General features: G+C 39.8%; 1 protein-coding gene across 1 annotated transcript; it reads right to left on the bottom strand.

The window, feature by feature from the left end:
* Window positions 1–255: 255 nt before the first annotated feature.
* gstt1a (glutathione S-transferase theta 1a) lies at window positions 256–3,264 on the bottom strand. The gene is made up of 5 exons (XM_053421139.1): window positions 3,073–3,264; window positions 2,355–2,442; window positions 1,644–1,800; window positions 1,088–1,264; window positions 256–627 (listed from the first exon to the last, which is right to left on the bottom strand). Exons 1-5 carry the CDS (start codon window positions 3,176–3,178, stop codon window positions 427–429), a joined length of 729 nt encoding a protein of 242 aa, XP_053277114.1. The 5' UTR covers window positions 3,179–3,264; the 3' UTR covers window positions 256–426.
* Between the last annotated feature and the right edge of the window lie 14,273 nt (window positions 3,265–17,537).

Below are 17,537 nucleotides of genomic sequence, written 5' to 3'. Positions count from 1 at the left end.
TATGTCTTCACAGGAAACTTAAGATAAGATGAAACTTCATTATTAAACATATATACATTTTAATCTAAAACTTAAATCCAGGAAGCAGCTTATAAATTGAAACAACATTTTACCCTGGACGCGTTTTTTTGTTGTTGTATATAATGTTAATGCGGCACTTTAATATTTGTGGGACGGGATCATAGAAGTGAACAATTCAGCAGCAAAAAAATTACACATTACTTTCAGCAGCAAAAAAATTACACATTGTTCCAGTTGCAAAGTTCCATAGTTTCCAATTATATAAAAACTGTAGATTTTATTGCATGTAAATCTTTAAGTACCTGAGAGTTGGCAAAAATGGTTTCTCAGTACTTTTTTCTGCTGATGGAAAAAAATCTTCACAAACGTGGAAATTATCAAATCTGATGCTGTTGAGACTCAGTCTCATTTGAAAAGCTTCTGAAACTTGGGTATGAGCATCGCCAGCTGTGTGTTGCTCTGCATCGTCTGCGGCAGGCTGCTCACGGCCATGATGGACTCGTGGGCTTCGTCAAACAGCTTCTCCCCGAGCTCCTTCTTCACCCGCTCCCTCCAGGCGATCAGCTTCACTCGGCCCTCGAACGCGTCCAGGCCGCATCCCACAGGCTGCAGAATGCACGACACAAAATAAACACACCACTCACATGAATTCACTTTACAAACACAAGCACATAAAAAGAGTTCTGAGACTAGTTAATTGATATTTTTCATATAAATATCAACCAGTGCTGCTTCAGCTTCGCTTTGTCTCAGTTTTCAACGTTTTATTTGAATTATTTTGGTTCCCCAGCTGAAAACCACAGGAGTGAAGCACAGATTTGATGTGATTGTGAAAGCTGAGGTTTCTCTCATTTCCCTTCATACAGTGCAACTCAAACTTTTGAAAACCCTCCCTCAGAGCCGCATGAAGAAATTGTGCACCAGTTCCCACAATGAGAAACTGGAATCACTCACAGCTGTAGAAACTGCTTCAAGTAGAAAATCCTCTAGCTGCAGCGGTGGAATCAGCAGCAGTTGTAGCACCAGGTGACCAAGAGAATTAAATAAGGGTTTAAAGTTGTTTTACCTGCATGATCTCGACCACAGCCACCAGATCAGCCAGAGAGAGTTTGTCTCCGATGATGAACGGTTTGTTCTGCAGGAATTTCTCCTCCAGAAGGTCGAGCGACTGCGTCAGATCCTCGAGAGCGGCGTCCATCTTGTCTTTTGGCACCTCAGAGCCCATGATGAGAGGAAACATGGCCTGTTCACAGAGGACACGTAATCAGCTGCTGACCTGATTTATCATTTATTTAATTTTTTACTTAATCGGCTTTACATTCTATATGACAATGTCAGGATAATAAATAACTGATGACTCTTAAAAGATAAGTGTTTGTCAGTTCATCTTTCAAAATTAATTTAATTAAAAATGTTCATATAGAAAATTTAACTGATAAACGTTACATGGTCCCACAACCCTTCAAATTTGTTTTCACATGAGACTAAAAGTATTGATAATCGCTTCTTTGTGTGTTTGTTGTTGTGTTAAGTTGTGTTAAGCTATTATTACACAAACTATTACACGTGTGCTCAAGTAGGTCATGGGACGTTACTGCACGGGGGCACTCCGGGACTCGTACCCTGAGCAGGAAGACCTTTGACCCGTGAGTTCTCAGGTTCATGTGCTGCCAGGACAGGTATTCATTAACCCGCGCTCGCTGCTGCAGGTCAGCCGGGTACCAGTGATCTGCCACTGACGGCCGATGTTTCTGCACCAAGTACTGTAGAATGGCGACGCTGCAACACAGACAGTGTGAGGAAGGACAAGTTCATGTTCTGACAACAGCAAACGAAGCAGTAACTAACCACACAAGTGTTTGGGTCTGGCTGGATGTTTATCGGACTAATCGAGGTTAAGATGTCACAGGATTGTAACTCACTCTTTCAGTTCCTGTCGTCTGCTCCACAAATACCGGATTAAAAATAAAGAAGTCATCTCTGTTCCTCAAAATCAATCATGTATTCCCATCATGGTTTTGAAAAGGACGTGACTCTACACTTTTGCGTCATTAAGTTTGATCCACCTTGGTCCTGATCACCAGCTCTGACTTCGCTAACTTGACAGGATTCTGTTAAATCTGCTGACCCTGCTGGTAATGCTCCAACCAAACGGGGGTCTCACACGTCTGCTATGGAGAAACGAGCTGATGGGATTTGCTTCCTTGAGTCTGTGACAGATGAAACTCAGTTTGAATCTGTTGTTTTCTGGACTCAGACACTGCATTTCCAGTGGAGGGGTCTTTTAAATTATTTGAACATGAGAGGAAATCAAACCCAATTCCCTGTTGTACCTTTCTGTCAGGACGAAGCTTCCATCCTTCATGACAGGAACCTTCCTGATCACGCTGACTTTGCCGAAGTCCTCGCTGTACTGCTGACCTGAGGCCGACATGCGAATCAGGAAGAAGATCAGAAGAAGTTTGAACACACACAGCACATAACTGAGTGGGAAGGATTGTTCCATCATTTGGAGAAAAAGAGATGAATAAATATCTCTCTCTCTCTCTTCTTGTCCTTGTTATTTGCATTGAATCTCTGTCCTGTATTTTCTTTTCCCAGCACGTCTCTTTTATACTCAATCACCTCAGGGATGCTGTAATGTTTTGTCTGGAGGCTCTGACCTCTGACCCCCGACATCCCACCCACTGGTTGCTTGTACAGTCTGTTATCTAGGACTTTGTGTAACTCTGCTTCTCAATCTCACTGGCTGAGACTAAATGAAAAACTGATAGAGAGCTGCTCAGAACAAGTTCAAAGCCTGCAGGACGTTCAACTCCCAGCTTCTGCAAACTGCGCTCACACATGTTAACAAAATGGCAGGAGATGTAACTGGAGCTGGAGCTTACGCAACAAGATATTAAAGCTGAATGGGACCTAAAGGCCTAAATCCCTTGAATAGATAGATAGATAGATGGATACTTTATTAATCCCGAGGGAAATTCAGAAAAACTATGCATGAATTCCTGAACTTCTGTCTGTCCCTGTGTCTGTCTGACGTTGTGGAATTACCTGCAGCGAGCTCCACACGCTTAAACTGGAAGGGAATCCCGACGGCTTTGGCGAACAGGAAGACAGAGCGGCAGGGCTGTGAGACGAGGTCGAGGTAGAGCTCCATCACGGCTGCAGATGTTTTGTGTCCTCTGCTTTTCCCTTTGTGCTTTCAGTCCTCTCCTGCCGTGCCTGTTATCGTCTGTCTGCCCAGAGCTCCGCCTCTCCTCGCTGTAAGAATCATTGATTTTTAAACAGTGGCGACAGTTCAAAGCAAGCAGGCTGTCATGGCTGAGCAGGCTGACCTTTGGCCTCAGGTTGGCCAAACATTTCGTAAACACTGCAGAGATTATCACACTTAGCGCCACTACTCTGTGATTCAGGGTCCTGCTTTTAATGAGTCGGATCATTATGAATCTGCATTCTTTATAACTTAACTTGTAAAATAAAAAACAAAATGAAAAGATTCTCAGATCTGCTGCTTTCATTTGCAATTTAAAAATCTTTGGGTTTTGAAAGTTGGTCATCTGAGGACGTCAGTTTTGACTTTTTAACTATTGATTCATACCAATTAATCAACAGAATCATTATAATAGTTAGAAAAAGGCTTCAAATCATCAAAAAGTGATCAGCGAGTAAAACTTTTATTTGGAAGCACCTTATAAAGCTGATGGTGGTGAACATGTCTGTGACCAGCTGCTAAGTTTCACTGAATTACAGAGAGATGGAGTCACTTCACCAGTTTCACATTTAGCTGTGATAGAGAGGTGTGATACTCTCAGCCTGTCTTGTGTATGAAATGAATCCCGTCGAGAAGCCGATCAGGAAAATGAGGAAAGTAGTGGAAAGGTATATTCCTGGGGGATTATTAATTTTCAATAATCATAATTACATCACGTCAACCTACTATTTTTTAATTTACAGTATGCTTTGTACATCGTAAGAAAGGCGCAAGGTGATTTCACTGAGGTTTGTATAAATAAGCATTTGAAATGATATTGTCAGTAATGGATACAAGGCTTTTTAGGATACATGTTTATCATTCTGTTAAATTACTTAATGACCAAAACTATTTTCTTTTTTGATAAAGCAGAAAAAGCACATTCAAGTGGACGTGGGGACTGGGAGCTCAGTATGTGATATCATATCTGCGATGCTGAAGGCTTGATGCATAGCAAGATATAACTGGTGTGATGACTTGTTGAGTAGTTATAGATATCCCTTAAGTGTTTATAAGCTTTGAGTGGTTTTGTGAACGTGTAGTGAAAATTGTCTTAATCATCCAATGAACCACTATTCTCAATCTTTATTAACCCCCAAGGACACAGTCGATCTTTTAAAAGACACTCTAAAGGCAGGAGACCTTTCGAGGCAGGCTCTCCCTCCCCAGTCTCATTAGAATGAACGGGGACAATCGCATCACAGCGCTCGAACAACCTGGTCGTATGATCGCCAGGAGGAAGAGGAAACCACTATCCTCATGGAACCTTACAAGTTGAAAACAGTGGCAACAGAGGCAGATGCCTCCAAACACTGGCAGGTTCCTTTGACACCAGAAGTTCCTCTACGAGCTCTACATCGTTCTCAGAAGAACCAGTTTTCTGTCATGATGCCTTCAGAAAGTTAACGACGTGAAACTCTGGAGGATTAAGAAACTCGAAGAAGGGAAAGATATGTGAGAGAAGCGATGTGAGTTAGCTCAGCTAATTCAGATATTAGCTCACACTGATGTTCACGTTAGCCAGGCTGAGCTAACAGGCTAGCCCTGTTTATTTAGCTGCATTTAACTAACTATTTTTATCATCTAAAATAAACTGTTTAACATTTCAAATCAATCAAGAACTTTTCCATTCACAATAGAACAGAAACATTTGCTAAATGTGTGAATTTAAAATGGATAATAGCAATTAATAGATAAAAATGTACAGTTAATAAAAGAGATAAATGTCAGTAGAATTAGATGTTAAACAGCCTTCTAAAGTAACAGATGAAACTTTAAAAATTGTTGTAAACCCAAACCCAGTTTGAAAAGATCTGATTTGTGTTCAAAGATTTCAACATTTACAGCAGGAGAAAGTTATGTAGGATCATTCCCATGTGAAGGTTCAAAAAGCATCAGCTCGAAATCGACCGGTCCAATCAGATTGTCAGGGCGGGCTTTATACGATGATGGACAGATGATCAACAGTAACTTAATCAACCACGTCATCAAAGTACGCTTGGGTTGAATTGGTTTTCAACCAACATGCCTGCCGCGTAGCGACTCCCCTCGCAAAACTACCTGCAGTTTAAGGAGCGGACCATGTTATTGGAAACATTACATTTTTGAGAGAAACATTTACTGTTTCTCTCAAAAATGCTGATCGTGTTGGTAAGATCTCCATGTATCCTTAAATCATTTTTACAACACTGGCAAAAATCGTTTTTACTGATCTTCTTCTTCTACTTCTTCCAGCATGCGTGCAGTTGAGCTCTGTGAACAACAGCTATGCGTCGCTTTACATACGTCATATACTACGTTGCACTGATTGGTTGTAGGTCTATCCGATTGAGCAAAGAGGCATTTTTTTTCTGGTTCGGTTGAAACACGCCCCATAATCACAGCCCAATGGAGCGGTATCAGACTCACATTCTGACTAGAATTGTGAGTATGACAACGTCAGGCTACCTCACTTGTGTTATAACGCGTCTTTGTTCTTGCAGGATATTCTGGGCGGCTACAAAGAGACCATCAGCTTGTCTCCACAACTGATGAAGAAAACATGATATTTACTCTTTAAACAATAAATCCAGGTCTGAATCCGGGTTATAGACCTTTAGGAAATTGATAAAGTTGGGTTAATACCAAGAATATCTCTGCATTGAAGTCAGAGAAGCGATGGTTTGAAGCATCAATCAACTTACTTATTGTCAAAATAAACAATTTGTTGGAGAGATTAGTCACAAATCTGCATAAGAACCTGAATAATATGAATTTTATTTTTGATAAATATCAGTAAAATATGTCCAATACGTTTTTACGTAAACATTTGTTTAAAAAAGGCAAAGATTCCAACGATGAAAGTGTTCAGTTACACATAAACTTAATTTTAAATAACTATTAATAAAATACAACTCACATACAAGCAAAGACGTTTCAGTTAAATCAACAATATAAATAAAGAAAAATTCAATAAATAAAAATATATAATTATATAATAAATAAATAAACAATTGTAAAAATGAATGCACATGTTCACAGTACATACAGGAGTCTTAAATAAAAGAAAACACCCCCGCCCCAGTTAAATTCCACCACATCAAAAGTATCTATGGATTTGTATCATATTAAAGGGAAACCACTGTACACATAAATATCAGCATACTAGTATGTGGAGTACTACTCAGCATGTAGAAATACTTGTATAGTTACTACTCACTCCGAAGAACAGAAATTAGGTCTAATGATAACGTGCTCAAGCTAAACTCAGGTCAAATAAAGCTGCTTTCAGACGTTCTCCTATTGTACAAGAATGAAGCCTTTTAAATTAGATCTTTTCCACTTTGACAAGTAAACACAAGTAAACACTGGAAATGTTGCTTTCTTTAACACAAAGGTAAACCTGGGGTTAAAAACACAACACAAAAGGTGACGTGTGAAAGGCAAACTTCGTAGCCAGTTCTCTTTTGTTAATAACAATCAGTTTTCCTTAGACGTGTAACTCATCTCATTCATTGCATTCAATGTATTATTCATTCACATTCAATAATTCTGGTTTGTCTGTATCATTTACCCGTAATTTTGTCAAGTTTGTTCAGCTACAGAAGCAGATGAGTAATATAAACATGTTGATGATTTGATAAATTTACAACATTACAAATATTCTTCAAGAATTAACATTAATAAACAACAAACTAATAATTATTTTCTGTTTCAGGCTTCGCTGTGCTTGACAGACATTTCTCTTCGGGAAATTATGAAAGATATTGAAGATGAAAATGACTTTAACGAGGTCACCAAAATAGAACAAACATCTCCCGGTGAAAAGGTGACGTGTGAAAGGCAAACTCCGGAGCCAGTTCTCCATATTCTACCCGCAGGTCATGTCTGACAACGGCCAGACGCACACAGGTGGACACACAAAAACACGGATGCGCACGCACACACACACCGAAGACACGCTTACACAAACACACACACACACGGACACACACACACAGACATTAATAAAATGAATATATTTTCTTCTATATAATAGACATATTATTTTATATAATAGATATATTCTTTCATATAATAGTCATATTGTTCTATATAATAGACATATTCTTTGATATAATAGTCATATTCTTCTATATAATAGACATATTCTTTGATATAATAGACATATTATTTTATATAATAGACATATTCTTCTATATAATAGACATATTCTTTGATATAATAGACATATTCTTTGATATAATAGACATCAGAGAACAAACAGCATAAAAGGATGAAAACACACTGTGGAGGTTTAAAGCAACAAATCTATAGTGAAGGCTACACATCATTCAGAAGCTCTAGTATTCAGGACACTAAGAAGGAAATTAAAATGAGTGCTTTTCTGGAATCTGACTCTCACTCGGACCTTGCAGAGGTAAATGTGTTTCTTCAGATACTAAAAGATATAAACAACTCGTACAAGACACACCTATAGACTTTAGAATGGAAATGACAACAATCAGAAAATGTATAAATTATGAATTAGTTTATAAAACATATAATTAATGAGAAATTGTTATCTTTTGTTAATAACAATCAGTTTTCCTTAGATGTGTAACTCATCTCATTGCATTCCATGTAATATTCATTCACATTCAATAATTCTGTGTTGTCTGTATCATTTACCCATAATTTTGTCAAGTTTGTTCAGCTACACAAGCAGATGAGTAATATAAACATGTTGATGATTTGATAAATTTACAACATTACAAATATTCTTCAAGAATAAACATGAATAAACAACAAACTAATCATTGTTTTATGTTTCAGGCTTCGCTTTGCTTGACAGACATTTATCTTCGGGAAATTATCAAAGATATTGAAGATGAAAAGGACTTTAACGAGGTAAGTGTGTGTCTTCAGATACAAAAAGATACAAACACCACAATAATTCTGTGGTGTGTTGTGTAATTGAAACATCAAAGGTGACACCATTAAATGGTGTGACCTTCAGCATTCATACATTTGGTTATCAGACGAAATATTAAATACTAATATACAAAACATTATTATAAATAACTTTAAAAGATTAAAGTTACCTCGGGGCAGCACCCTACAAAAGACAGTAAAAGATAGCCAATTTAATAATTAAGTCTGCTGAAAGTAGAAACTACAAATTTGGAAGTCTGATTAACAATTAAATTAATAACTATAACAAAAATGACCATATAGATAATTAGCAAAGTTGAAAGATATAGAGTTCTTGACAGTGTAGAGGTTGGCAAAATTCACACTTATGCAACATTAATGAAAACAACATTAGTGAAAGAAAAACATTTATTATGAATGAGTATGTGTGTGTGTGAGTGAGTGTGCTTTCAAAATAGCAGCTGGCCAATCTGAAGAGAACAGACCCCCCCCCCCCCCCCTTTTGGAAAGTTTACATTACATTACATTACATTTCCTTTAGCTGACGCTTTTATCCAAAGCGACTTACAATAAGTGCATTCAACCATGAGGGTACAAACAAAGAACAACACGTCATTTTGTTGAGTTTGTTCAGCTAAACAAGCAGACAAGTAAAATCAACATATTAAAAATGATTTGATAAATATGCTAATTGAGCAAATATTCTTCAAGAATGAACATGAATGAACAACAAACTAATAATAGTTTTATGTTTCATAGTTGATTGCATCGGTGATGTCAGGGGGAATTGATCTCCAAAAAGACCTCCTGGAAGAAAGAGAAGCCAGACCTGCTCTTGAAGTGAACGTGAACAGTGTAAAAAGAGATCGAACTCAAATGGAAGAAGACCTGAAGGAAGAGCAAAAAGAAAAAGAAGCTCTCCCAAAAACTCTCTCTTTGAATCAAGAGCAGGCTCAAACATCCAATCCGCAAGCAACAATTGAGAACAAGGAAACACTAAGCCTGCAGAACAATGATGTCACAGGTAAATTAGAGGCCATGGAAGCAAAATGTAAAGAAACCGTGTCCATCATTGCTGAGTGCCGACATTCAGTCAATGAGTTTAAAGCACATCCGGCAAACACTGAAACACAAAAGGCCCAAATTGAAGGTGCCATAAACCAACAGGATGCAGATAAACTGGACAATCTGACCCATGAAAACCAACAGTTGGCTTCTAAGAACAAGAGGCTACAGGGTGAACTGAAGGATGCTCAAACTGAGATAAACGATGCTGGTGAGGCTGCCAAGTCCCAGCAGAAGGAATACAGAGCTAAACTGGGCAATCTGACCAGTGAAAATGACCATGTTGCCTCTGAGAACAAGAGGCTACAGGGTGAACTTGAGGAAGCTCAAACTGAGATAAACGATGCTGGTGAGGCTGCCAAGTCCCAGCAGCAGGAATACAGAGCTAAACTGGGCAATCTGACCAGTGAAAATGACCATGTTGCCTCTGAGAACAAGAGGCTACAGGGTGAACTGGAGGAAGCTCAAACTGAGATAAACGATGCTGGTGAGGCTGCCAAGTCCCAGCAGCAGGAATACAGAGTTAAACTGGGCAATCTGACCAGTGAAAATGACCATGTTGCCTCTGAGAACAAAAGGCTACAGGGTGAACTGGAGGAAGCTCAAACTGAGATAAACGATGCTGGTGAGGCTGCCAAGTCCCAGCAGCAGGAATACAGAGTTAAACTGGGCAATCTGACCAGTGAAAATGACCATGTTGCCTCTAGGAACAAAAGGCTACAGGGTGAACTGGAGGAAGCTCAAACTGAGATAAACGATGCTGGTGAGGCTGCCAAGTCCCAGCAGCAGGAATACAGAGTTAAACTGGGCAATCTGACCAGTGAAAATGACCATGTTGCCTCTGAGAACAAGAGGCTACAGGGTGAACTGGAGGAAGCTCAAACTGAGATAAACGATGCTGGTGAGGCTGCCGAGTCCCAGCAGCAGGAATACAGAGTTAAACTGGACAATCTGACCAGTGAAAATGACCATGTTGCCTCTAGGAACAAAAGGCTACAAGGTGAACTGAAGGAAGCTCAAACTGAGATTTACGATGCTGGTGAGGCTGCCAAGTCCCAGCAGCAGGAATACAGAGTTAAACTGGGCAATCTGACCAGTGAAAATAACCATGTTGCCTCTGAGAACAAGAGGCTACAAGCTGAATTGGAGGATGCTCTAAGTGAGATGCAACTCGCTCGTGACGCTGCCTTATCCGAGCAATTGGAGGACAGAAATAAAATAGACTCTTTGACTCGTGAAAATCAAGAAGTTGCCTCTGAGAACAAGAAGCTACGATGTGAACTTGTCGATGCTGTACGTGAGAGAACGCTTGCTCATGAGGCCAACATCTCCAAGCAGCGTAAACTGGACAATCTGACTGAGGTTAATCATAACCTGGATTTCAAGAGCAAGTGGGTACAAGGTGAACTTAAGGATGCTCTAAATGTTATAAGCCATGCTCGTGAAGCTACCCTGATCGAGCACCAGGACTACAGAGCTAAACTGGACAATGTGAAGGTGGAGAAAATACAAGTTGTCTCTGAGAACAAGAGGCTACAAGCTGAGCTGAAGGATGCTCAAACGGAGATTTACGATGCTGGTGAGGCTGCCAAGTCCCAGCAGCTGGAATACAGAGCTAAACTGGACAATCTGACCAGTGAAAATGACCACGTTGCCTCTGAGAACAAGAGGCTACAGGGTGAACTGGAGGATGCTCTAAGTGAGATGCAACTCGCCTGTGACGCTGCCTTATCCAAGCAATTGGTGGACAGAAATAAACTAGACTCTCTGACTCGGGAAAATCAACACATTGCCTCGCTGAACAAGAAGCTACGATGTGATGCTGTCCGGGAGAGAAAGCGTGCTCATGAGGCCGACATCTCCAAGCAGCGTAAACTGGACGATCTGACTGAGGTAGATCATCACCTGGCTTCCAAGAGCAAGAGGCTACAAGGTGAACTGGAGGAAGCTGTACAGCAGCACCAGAAAGACAGAGAAACTTGCAGCAGACTTGAGGAACAAGTGAAGAAGGAGAAAGCCAGGTTCTTGCGAGTAAATAAGGAATTAGAGAGGCTAAAGAAAGCCCAAGCTGATAAAGAGGCACCGATGTCCGACAAGGAAACACTAAGCCTGCAGAACAATGATATCACGGGTAAATTAGAGGCCATGGAAGCAAAATGTAAAGAAACCGTGTCACAGAAAGATGATATTATCTTTAAGAATCAAGCCATCATTGTTGAGCTCCGACATTCAGTCGACGAGTTCAGAATCAGGTTAACAGCACAACAGGCAAACAGTGAAAGAAAAAATCAACTGAAAAATCTGACCCATGAAAACCAACAGCTGGCTACTAAGAACATGAAGCTACAAGGTGACCTGGAGGATGCTCTAAATAAGATGCAACTCGCTCGTGCCGCCGCCTTATCCGAGCAATTGGCAGACAGATCGAAAATAGACTCTCTGACTTGTGAAAATCAAGAAGTATCCTCTGAGAACAAGAAGCTACGAGGTGAACGTGTCGATCCTGTACGTGAGAGAACGCTTGCTTATGAGGCCGACCTCTCCAAGCAGCGTAAACTGGACGATCTGACTGAGGATAATCATCTCCTGGCTATCAAGAGCGAGTGGGTACAAGGTGAACTTGAGAAAGCTCTGAATAGTATAAGCCATGCTCGTGAAGCTGCCCTGATCGAGCACCAGGAGTACAGAGCCAAACTAGACAATGTGAAGATGAAGAATATACAACTTGTCTCTGAGAAAAAGAGGCTACAAGCTGAACTGAAAGACGCTCAAACACAGCAGTCAGACAGCAAGAGGAAACAAGCCCAGCTCGAAGACACCCTACATCAGGAGCAGATACAAAGGGCCGTCTTGGAGGAGAGAATTAGAAACACTGCCTCAACTTTTGAAAAACCAAAGAAGAATCTTGCCTATGCTCTTAAAACAGAAAGGGCCAAGAAGGGCCAAGAGTAAGAGATACAGTTTTGAGCTCAGGGAAGCCAAGATCAATAAAGTAAAATTACAGGAGCGGCAGCATTTGAGTCCATCCCTCCACCACCCTGACAACCTGCACAAGAAACATGGAGACTTTCATTCTACTTCCCGCGAGATGCTTCAAAATCTCGGCACCCACCCGAACAGCAGGCGCAGCCGGGGACGACCAGAAGTCTGTTGATCTCATTGTCCCCATCAACACCAGGACACCAGAAAGTCTACACATCTTCGCTGCAGGCTACAAACACATGTCTTCCAACTACACCTTGGTTCGGCCCAATACCAATTCAATCCTTGGTCCTGTGGTGGTTGGAATCTTCCCCTACGAATTGGGACTGCCCTTCAAGAAACCTGCCATGTCAGTAGTGGTCGATGTAAACAGACGAGTCCAAAGTTTTGCCTGGGATGTCATTGTGATCAAGATTGTTGAGATTCTATATAAACCAATGACATGGTTTGCAGTTACTAAAGTGACAAATCAATAATATCCAAATAAAATCTTTGCATTTGAAACTGGAAAGCTTGGCTGCTCTTATTTCACGTATGAATCAACAGCTCACAGCTTCAGGCTGCTAGCAGTGGTCTGTAGACAACATGCTTTGTCAGTAGCGGAGCAGCTAGGTCCAGTTCCTTACTGCTATACGCTGGTTCAATCAAGTGCATCATGAGTCTTCCAAGAGATCGGCTGCGATATGAAATTATGTGAAAATATGGGATTATCGTGCAAAAAAAAGATCGCTAGCATGCTAAAGCTAGCGCGTCGCAACCTTTTGTTTTAAGGCCATTGGCAAATTACCATAATACATTGAAATGATATCAAAATAAGATATTATATTCAACCTTAGGGCATTGTGGGTACCCCTAGGTTTAGAATTGAGGACAACCCATTCACGTGAACATGGGAAAACGAAGGGCAAGGGCTAAGGGGTGAAATGTGATTGGACCATAAGAAGATGGTTTTTTTTATTCTATTGCCTTTTTATATGAACTTGTCTTCCACATCATGACTGACAACAACTGATTTTCCCTGTTGTGTGGATCAATAAACTTTTATCTAATCGTGTCTTATCTTGAATTAATTTCAGAATCACCTGAAAGACATTGCTTTGAAAAATTCATTTCAGCCCCGTCACACCGACTCAATGTTTGATTTTAAAGCTTTAAAGCTCTTCATGATAATATTTTAGATATTATAAAACTGAATGAGCTTTTTTCCTCGACCTCCGTCATGACACGATGAAAGTGCATTCTCACTACTGATGAAGAAAACGTGATATTTACTCTTTAAACAATAAATCCAGGTCTGAATCCGGGTTATAAACTGGAAGGAATTTGATACAGATGGGTCATTACCACAAGAATATCGCTGCATTGAAGTCCCCCTTTTTTAAATGTTTACATTACATTACATTACATTTGCTTTAGCTGACGTTTTTATCCAAAGCGACTTACAATAAGTGCATTCAACCATGAGGGTACAAAGCCAGAACAGCCCGTCATTTTTATATATGGATGTAGACAACTCAAATAAACACTAAGGAAATACATAATATGTAATTTGATATGTAAGTTAAAACAATCACAGTTTATTTATACGAAACACGGGAGGACACATCACTAGTGCCAACAGCAAGGATGTGACAACACAGCTCTGATAGATATATTTTGATTTTTCACGTGCCTATAATAAGACCTGAAGAAGACCCAAAAAGGTCAGCACTTAGCGGTCATTTCAATTGACTGGTATTGTCTACAGTGTATACATGTTTTGTTATACAGTCTGCATTTGGAGCGGAAAGAGACAGAATAAGAGATCCAAAGAGAGCTGTGGTGTTGGGGTGATATTGTGGTGTGTCCGTCACATCTGAACACATTATAAATAAATGCACTGACTTTAGCATATGTCTGAAAGCAGCTTCATGGCAGCAGCAAATAATTCAAAACAAAAGTAGAACTTTTCTTTTTTGGTTGAAGGAGCTGAAACATTTCCAGATGGACAGAGAGTCAGAGCCAACAGCAAGGATGGGACAAGTCTCATTGTGTTTCACTCATTTCATTTCTGTAACATAACATGTGATCAAAACGGTCTGGTTGTTATTCTCTCTGCTCTGTAGAAACCAGGAGATCATGGAGCTGCAGGCGGAGGGCAGGGAGAGGGCCAGAATCCTCTAAACAGTTTTTCTGCGGCAGTAACTGGCATCCTGATCGTGTACCTGGCATCATGGATTCTCAGAAATACCAGGCCATTTTAAAAAGATCCTGGAACGTCCTGGAGCGGCATTCACAGTCACCAGATTTAAATCTGATTGAAAATCTTTGGTGGGATTTAAAAAAGGCAGTTGCATCCGGAAGCCATCAAACATCGCTCATCTAGAGGCTTTTGCACGTGAAAAATTGGCAAAGATTCTGGTCGAGGTGTAAGAAGCTTGTCCGCACTTACCAAAAACGTTTGTTAGAAGTTATAAAAGCTAGAGGATGCGCCACAAAGTACTGAAGCTGGGGGTTGAATAATACTGCACATGCACATGTGTTAAAAGAGTTACATTTTTCATTTGAACTTCAAAGTTAAGTCAACCTTTGTTGTCAAAATAACTCAAATATGTATCAATAAATATTAGGGCTGTGAAATGATTAAAATTTTTAATCAAATTAATCACAGGTTTCTATGGATTAATCATGATTAATCACATTACCGATTTTCTCGGAATATTTTTGTGAAAACAAGATTTATGACATTTAACTTTCCTTTTGTGCTGCAACTCAGCAGTTCTTCAGCAGTTATCATTGCTTTTCCATATGGAACATTAATATAATCTTCATCCTAAACAATATTCGGGCTCCTTAGCCATTGTGTGGTTGAATAAAACTTTTTTTTTTTAAATCAAACAGAAATTATTTGAGCTTCTTAGCCATAGGATGGTTGACATTTTTTATATTTTTTGTCACACAACCATTAACCACACCATGATACAATCTAATGCCTCTAAAGGCCCTCTTAGCTACTCGTTCTTTAGCCAGTTGGTGAGGCAAACTAACTTGTTCAAATTCTCTGACAGTAAAGCTGACCGCTTCTTTTGCACAATGTGTCCGGCGAGTGAGTCTGGTTTGGCGCATTCCACTTGAACGCCCCTCGCCAACCAACACATGCTTCGCGTTGCGGTGGTTAGGCGGGTATTGCTACGGTGAAACGATAACGTCTTCTCGCAGAGTGTGCATATCACCTTGGTTTTACTGAATGTTCGACCTTTGTTTTTTTGGAACACGATCTTCCCGTCCAGAAGGTCCTCAGGTTCATCAGAATTATCCATGTTGTTTGTTTGTTTGAATGGCAGCTGCCGTCTGACTGCATTAGAGCGGCAACTAGTGCAGAGGCGGCGGAATTGGAAGGTCCTTCTGCGCATGCGTTAAATGCGTTAAAAAAACAAACAAATTAATCCTGTAATTTAATCATAACGCGTTAACGCGTTATTTTTCACAGCTCTAATAAATATCTTTTGTTGTTTAATGAGGTTTTTTTTGTCATTTATTGTCATTATCTGTCATCCACGTCACTATAATGTCTTTTGAGGTGAGGGGGTTGAATATTTCAGATCGCAACTGTACATGATTCTTGCGGTTCTATGTTTGTACCGTCATAGTTGAATGCACTTATTGTAAGTCGCTTTGGATAAGAAGTGTTGAGTGTTTTAATGGAATACTGAGAAAGTTTAATAACAACAATAAGACAATTGAAGTTGAAATTATGAGGCAATTTCAGCAGAGTCAACAGCTTAGTTTGCCATGGACATGTTAATATGGGGCTGAGTTTGCCAGTATTTTGGGAGAACAAATATTTGGGACTTTGACACTCGATGACACAACTGATGTGTTTAATGTGAAGCACAGTGTTTTGGTGTGAGCAGAAAGACTTCTCTTAGAAAACTGTGCAGTGGTGCCACTCTCTCTATTCCAACATATTATCTTAGATGAGCTTGACAGGAAAATGTTGAAACTAAAATGTTGAACTAGCAGCTGGAACAAGTTGCAGCTGCTAGTATCGGATAATTTTTTTAATGAAGATATGGATATTTATTTCTGGTTAATGTGCACATGAAGGGCTTTGCTCTGAAATACTAAACATTGTGAAGATGAAACTTCATATTTCAGTTTGACCCAAATAGAGCACCAGGTCTGTTTGTGAAATTGACTTCAAACCACACAGACTTGAACCAATGTCTATTAGGACATGTTCTCACGTAAAAGTCTGAACCAAGCTTCAGGTCTTTGTTTTGTTCCTGTCCTCATCACCTTCGTGGGCATCCATCTATACATGACTTGGATTGTAGACGCGTTTGGATCTGAGGACGTTGGACGGGGAAAATTACTGAACTGGGTCAATTGGTTTGAACATTGGTCCGAAGCACCTTTCACACCCGTACTGTGGTTCAGAAAAGTCTCTGCACCAAGAGACACAGGAATGAAAACAACCTTTATCTTACAATTTTCTGTTTCTGTGAGAGCAGGGATCAACCCAAAATCTCTGCCTCTTCGGACAATATTATTGGAAATCGTTTGATTCAGTTTCTGCTTAACCATTTACAATAGGTATAAGTTACGTTACGTGTGGAGCCGACGTTCCAAACTTTCACCTCCCTCAGAAGAGAAAAACTCAGAAAGGCCTCAGCATCGGCCTTTAAACCATAACCGTTTTTTTTCTCTATATTTTATCTACCGGTATATAGACAATCCAAAGGTTCTGGTTCCCCTGCCTGTAAGAAACTGTTCGCTGAAGACAAATCATCGACCTGAAATAGTCGAGCGCTTCAGAGCATCAGCTCAATGGACCTTGTGACGCAAACTGAGAAAATTTGACCTCAAGCTTTTAAAGTGACATGGAGGAGAAAGTGAATTTCATACACTGTGATGACGACTGGGCAACTCCATGTGCTGGAGAGGATCATGGGATGTGATTGAATGTTCATCTAAAGCATTTATTATTGTATTATATATTTACAGTACAGATAAATATTGCAGTGGTTGCAATACAGCTTGATAATTACAGTACAAGTCAGCGATGCAACGTAATTGAGTAAATTAACTCAAGTACTGCTATTGAGTATTTCCGTTTTATTCCACTAGATTACATTCATTTATTGCAGTTTTTTAATAACAGCTACAGTTACTTTTCAAATAAAACAATAAACCATAATGGCGTGCTGTACTATACTGTAATTGACGCATCCTTTAGGGCAGTGGTTCTCAAATGGTACGGGTACCCCTTTTGGGTACGTGAGATTTTTTTTAAATATATTTAAAATTAGCATCCATTCAAAAAATCCTTTAAAAATTGTTATTT

This window comes from Pleuronectes platessa, chromosome 4 (genome assembly GCF_947347685.1).
Source record: "Pleuronectes platessa chromosome 4, fPlePla1.1, whole genome shotgun sequence".
Lineage (NCBI taxonomy): Eukaryota > Metazoa > Chordata > Actinopteri > Pleuronectiformes > Pleuronectidae > Pleuronectes > Pleuronectes platessa.
Note: the sequence above shows the minus strand (reverse complement) of the source record. Positions and strands in the feature narration are given on the sequence as shown.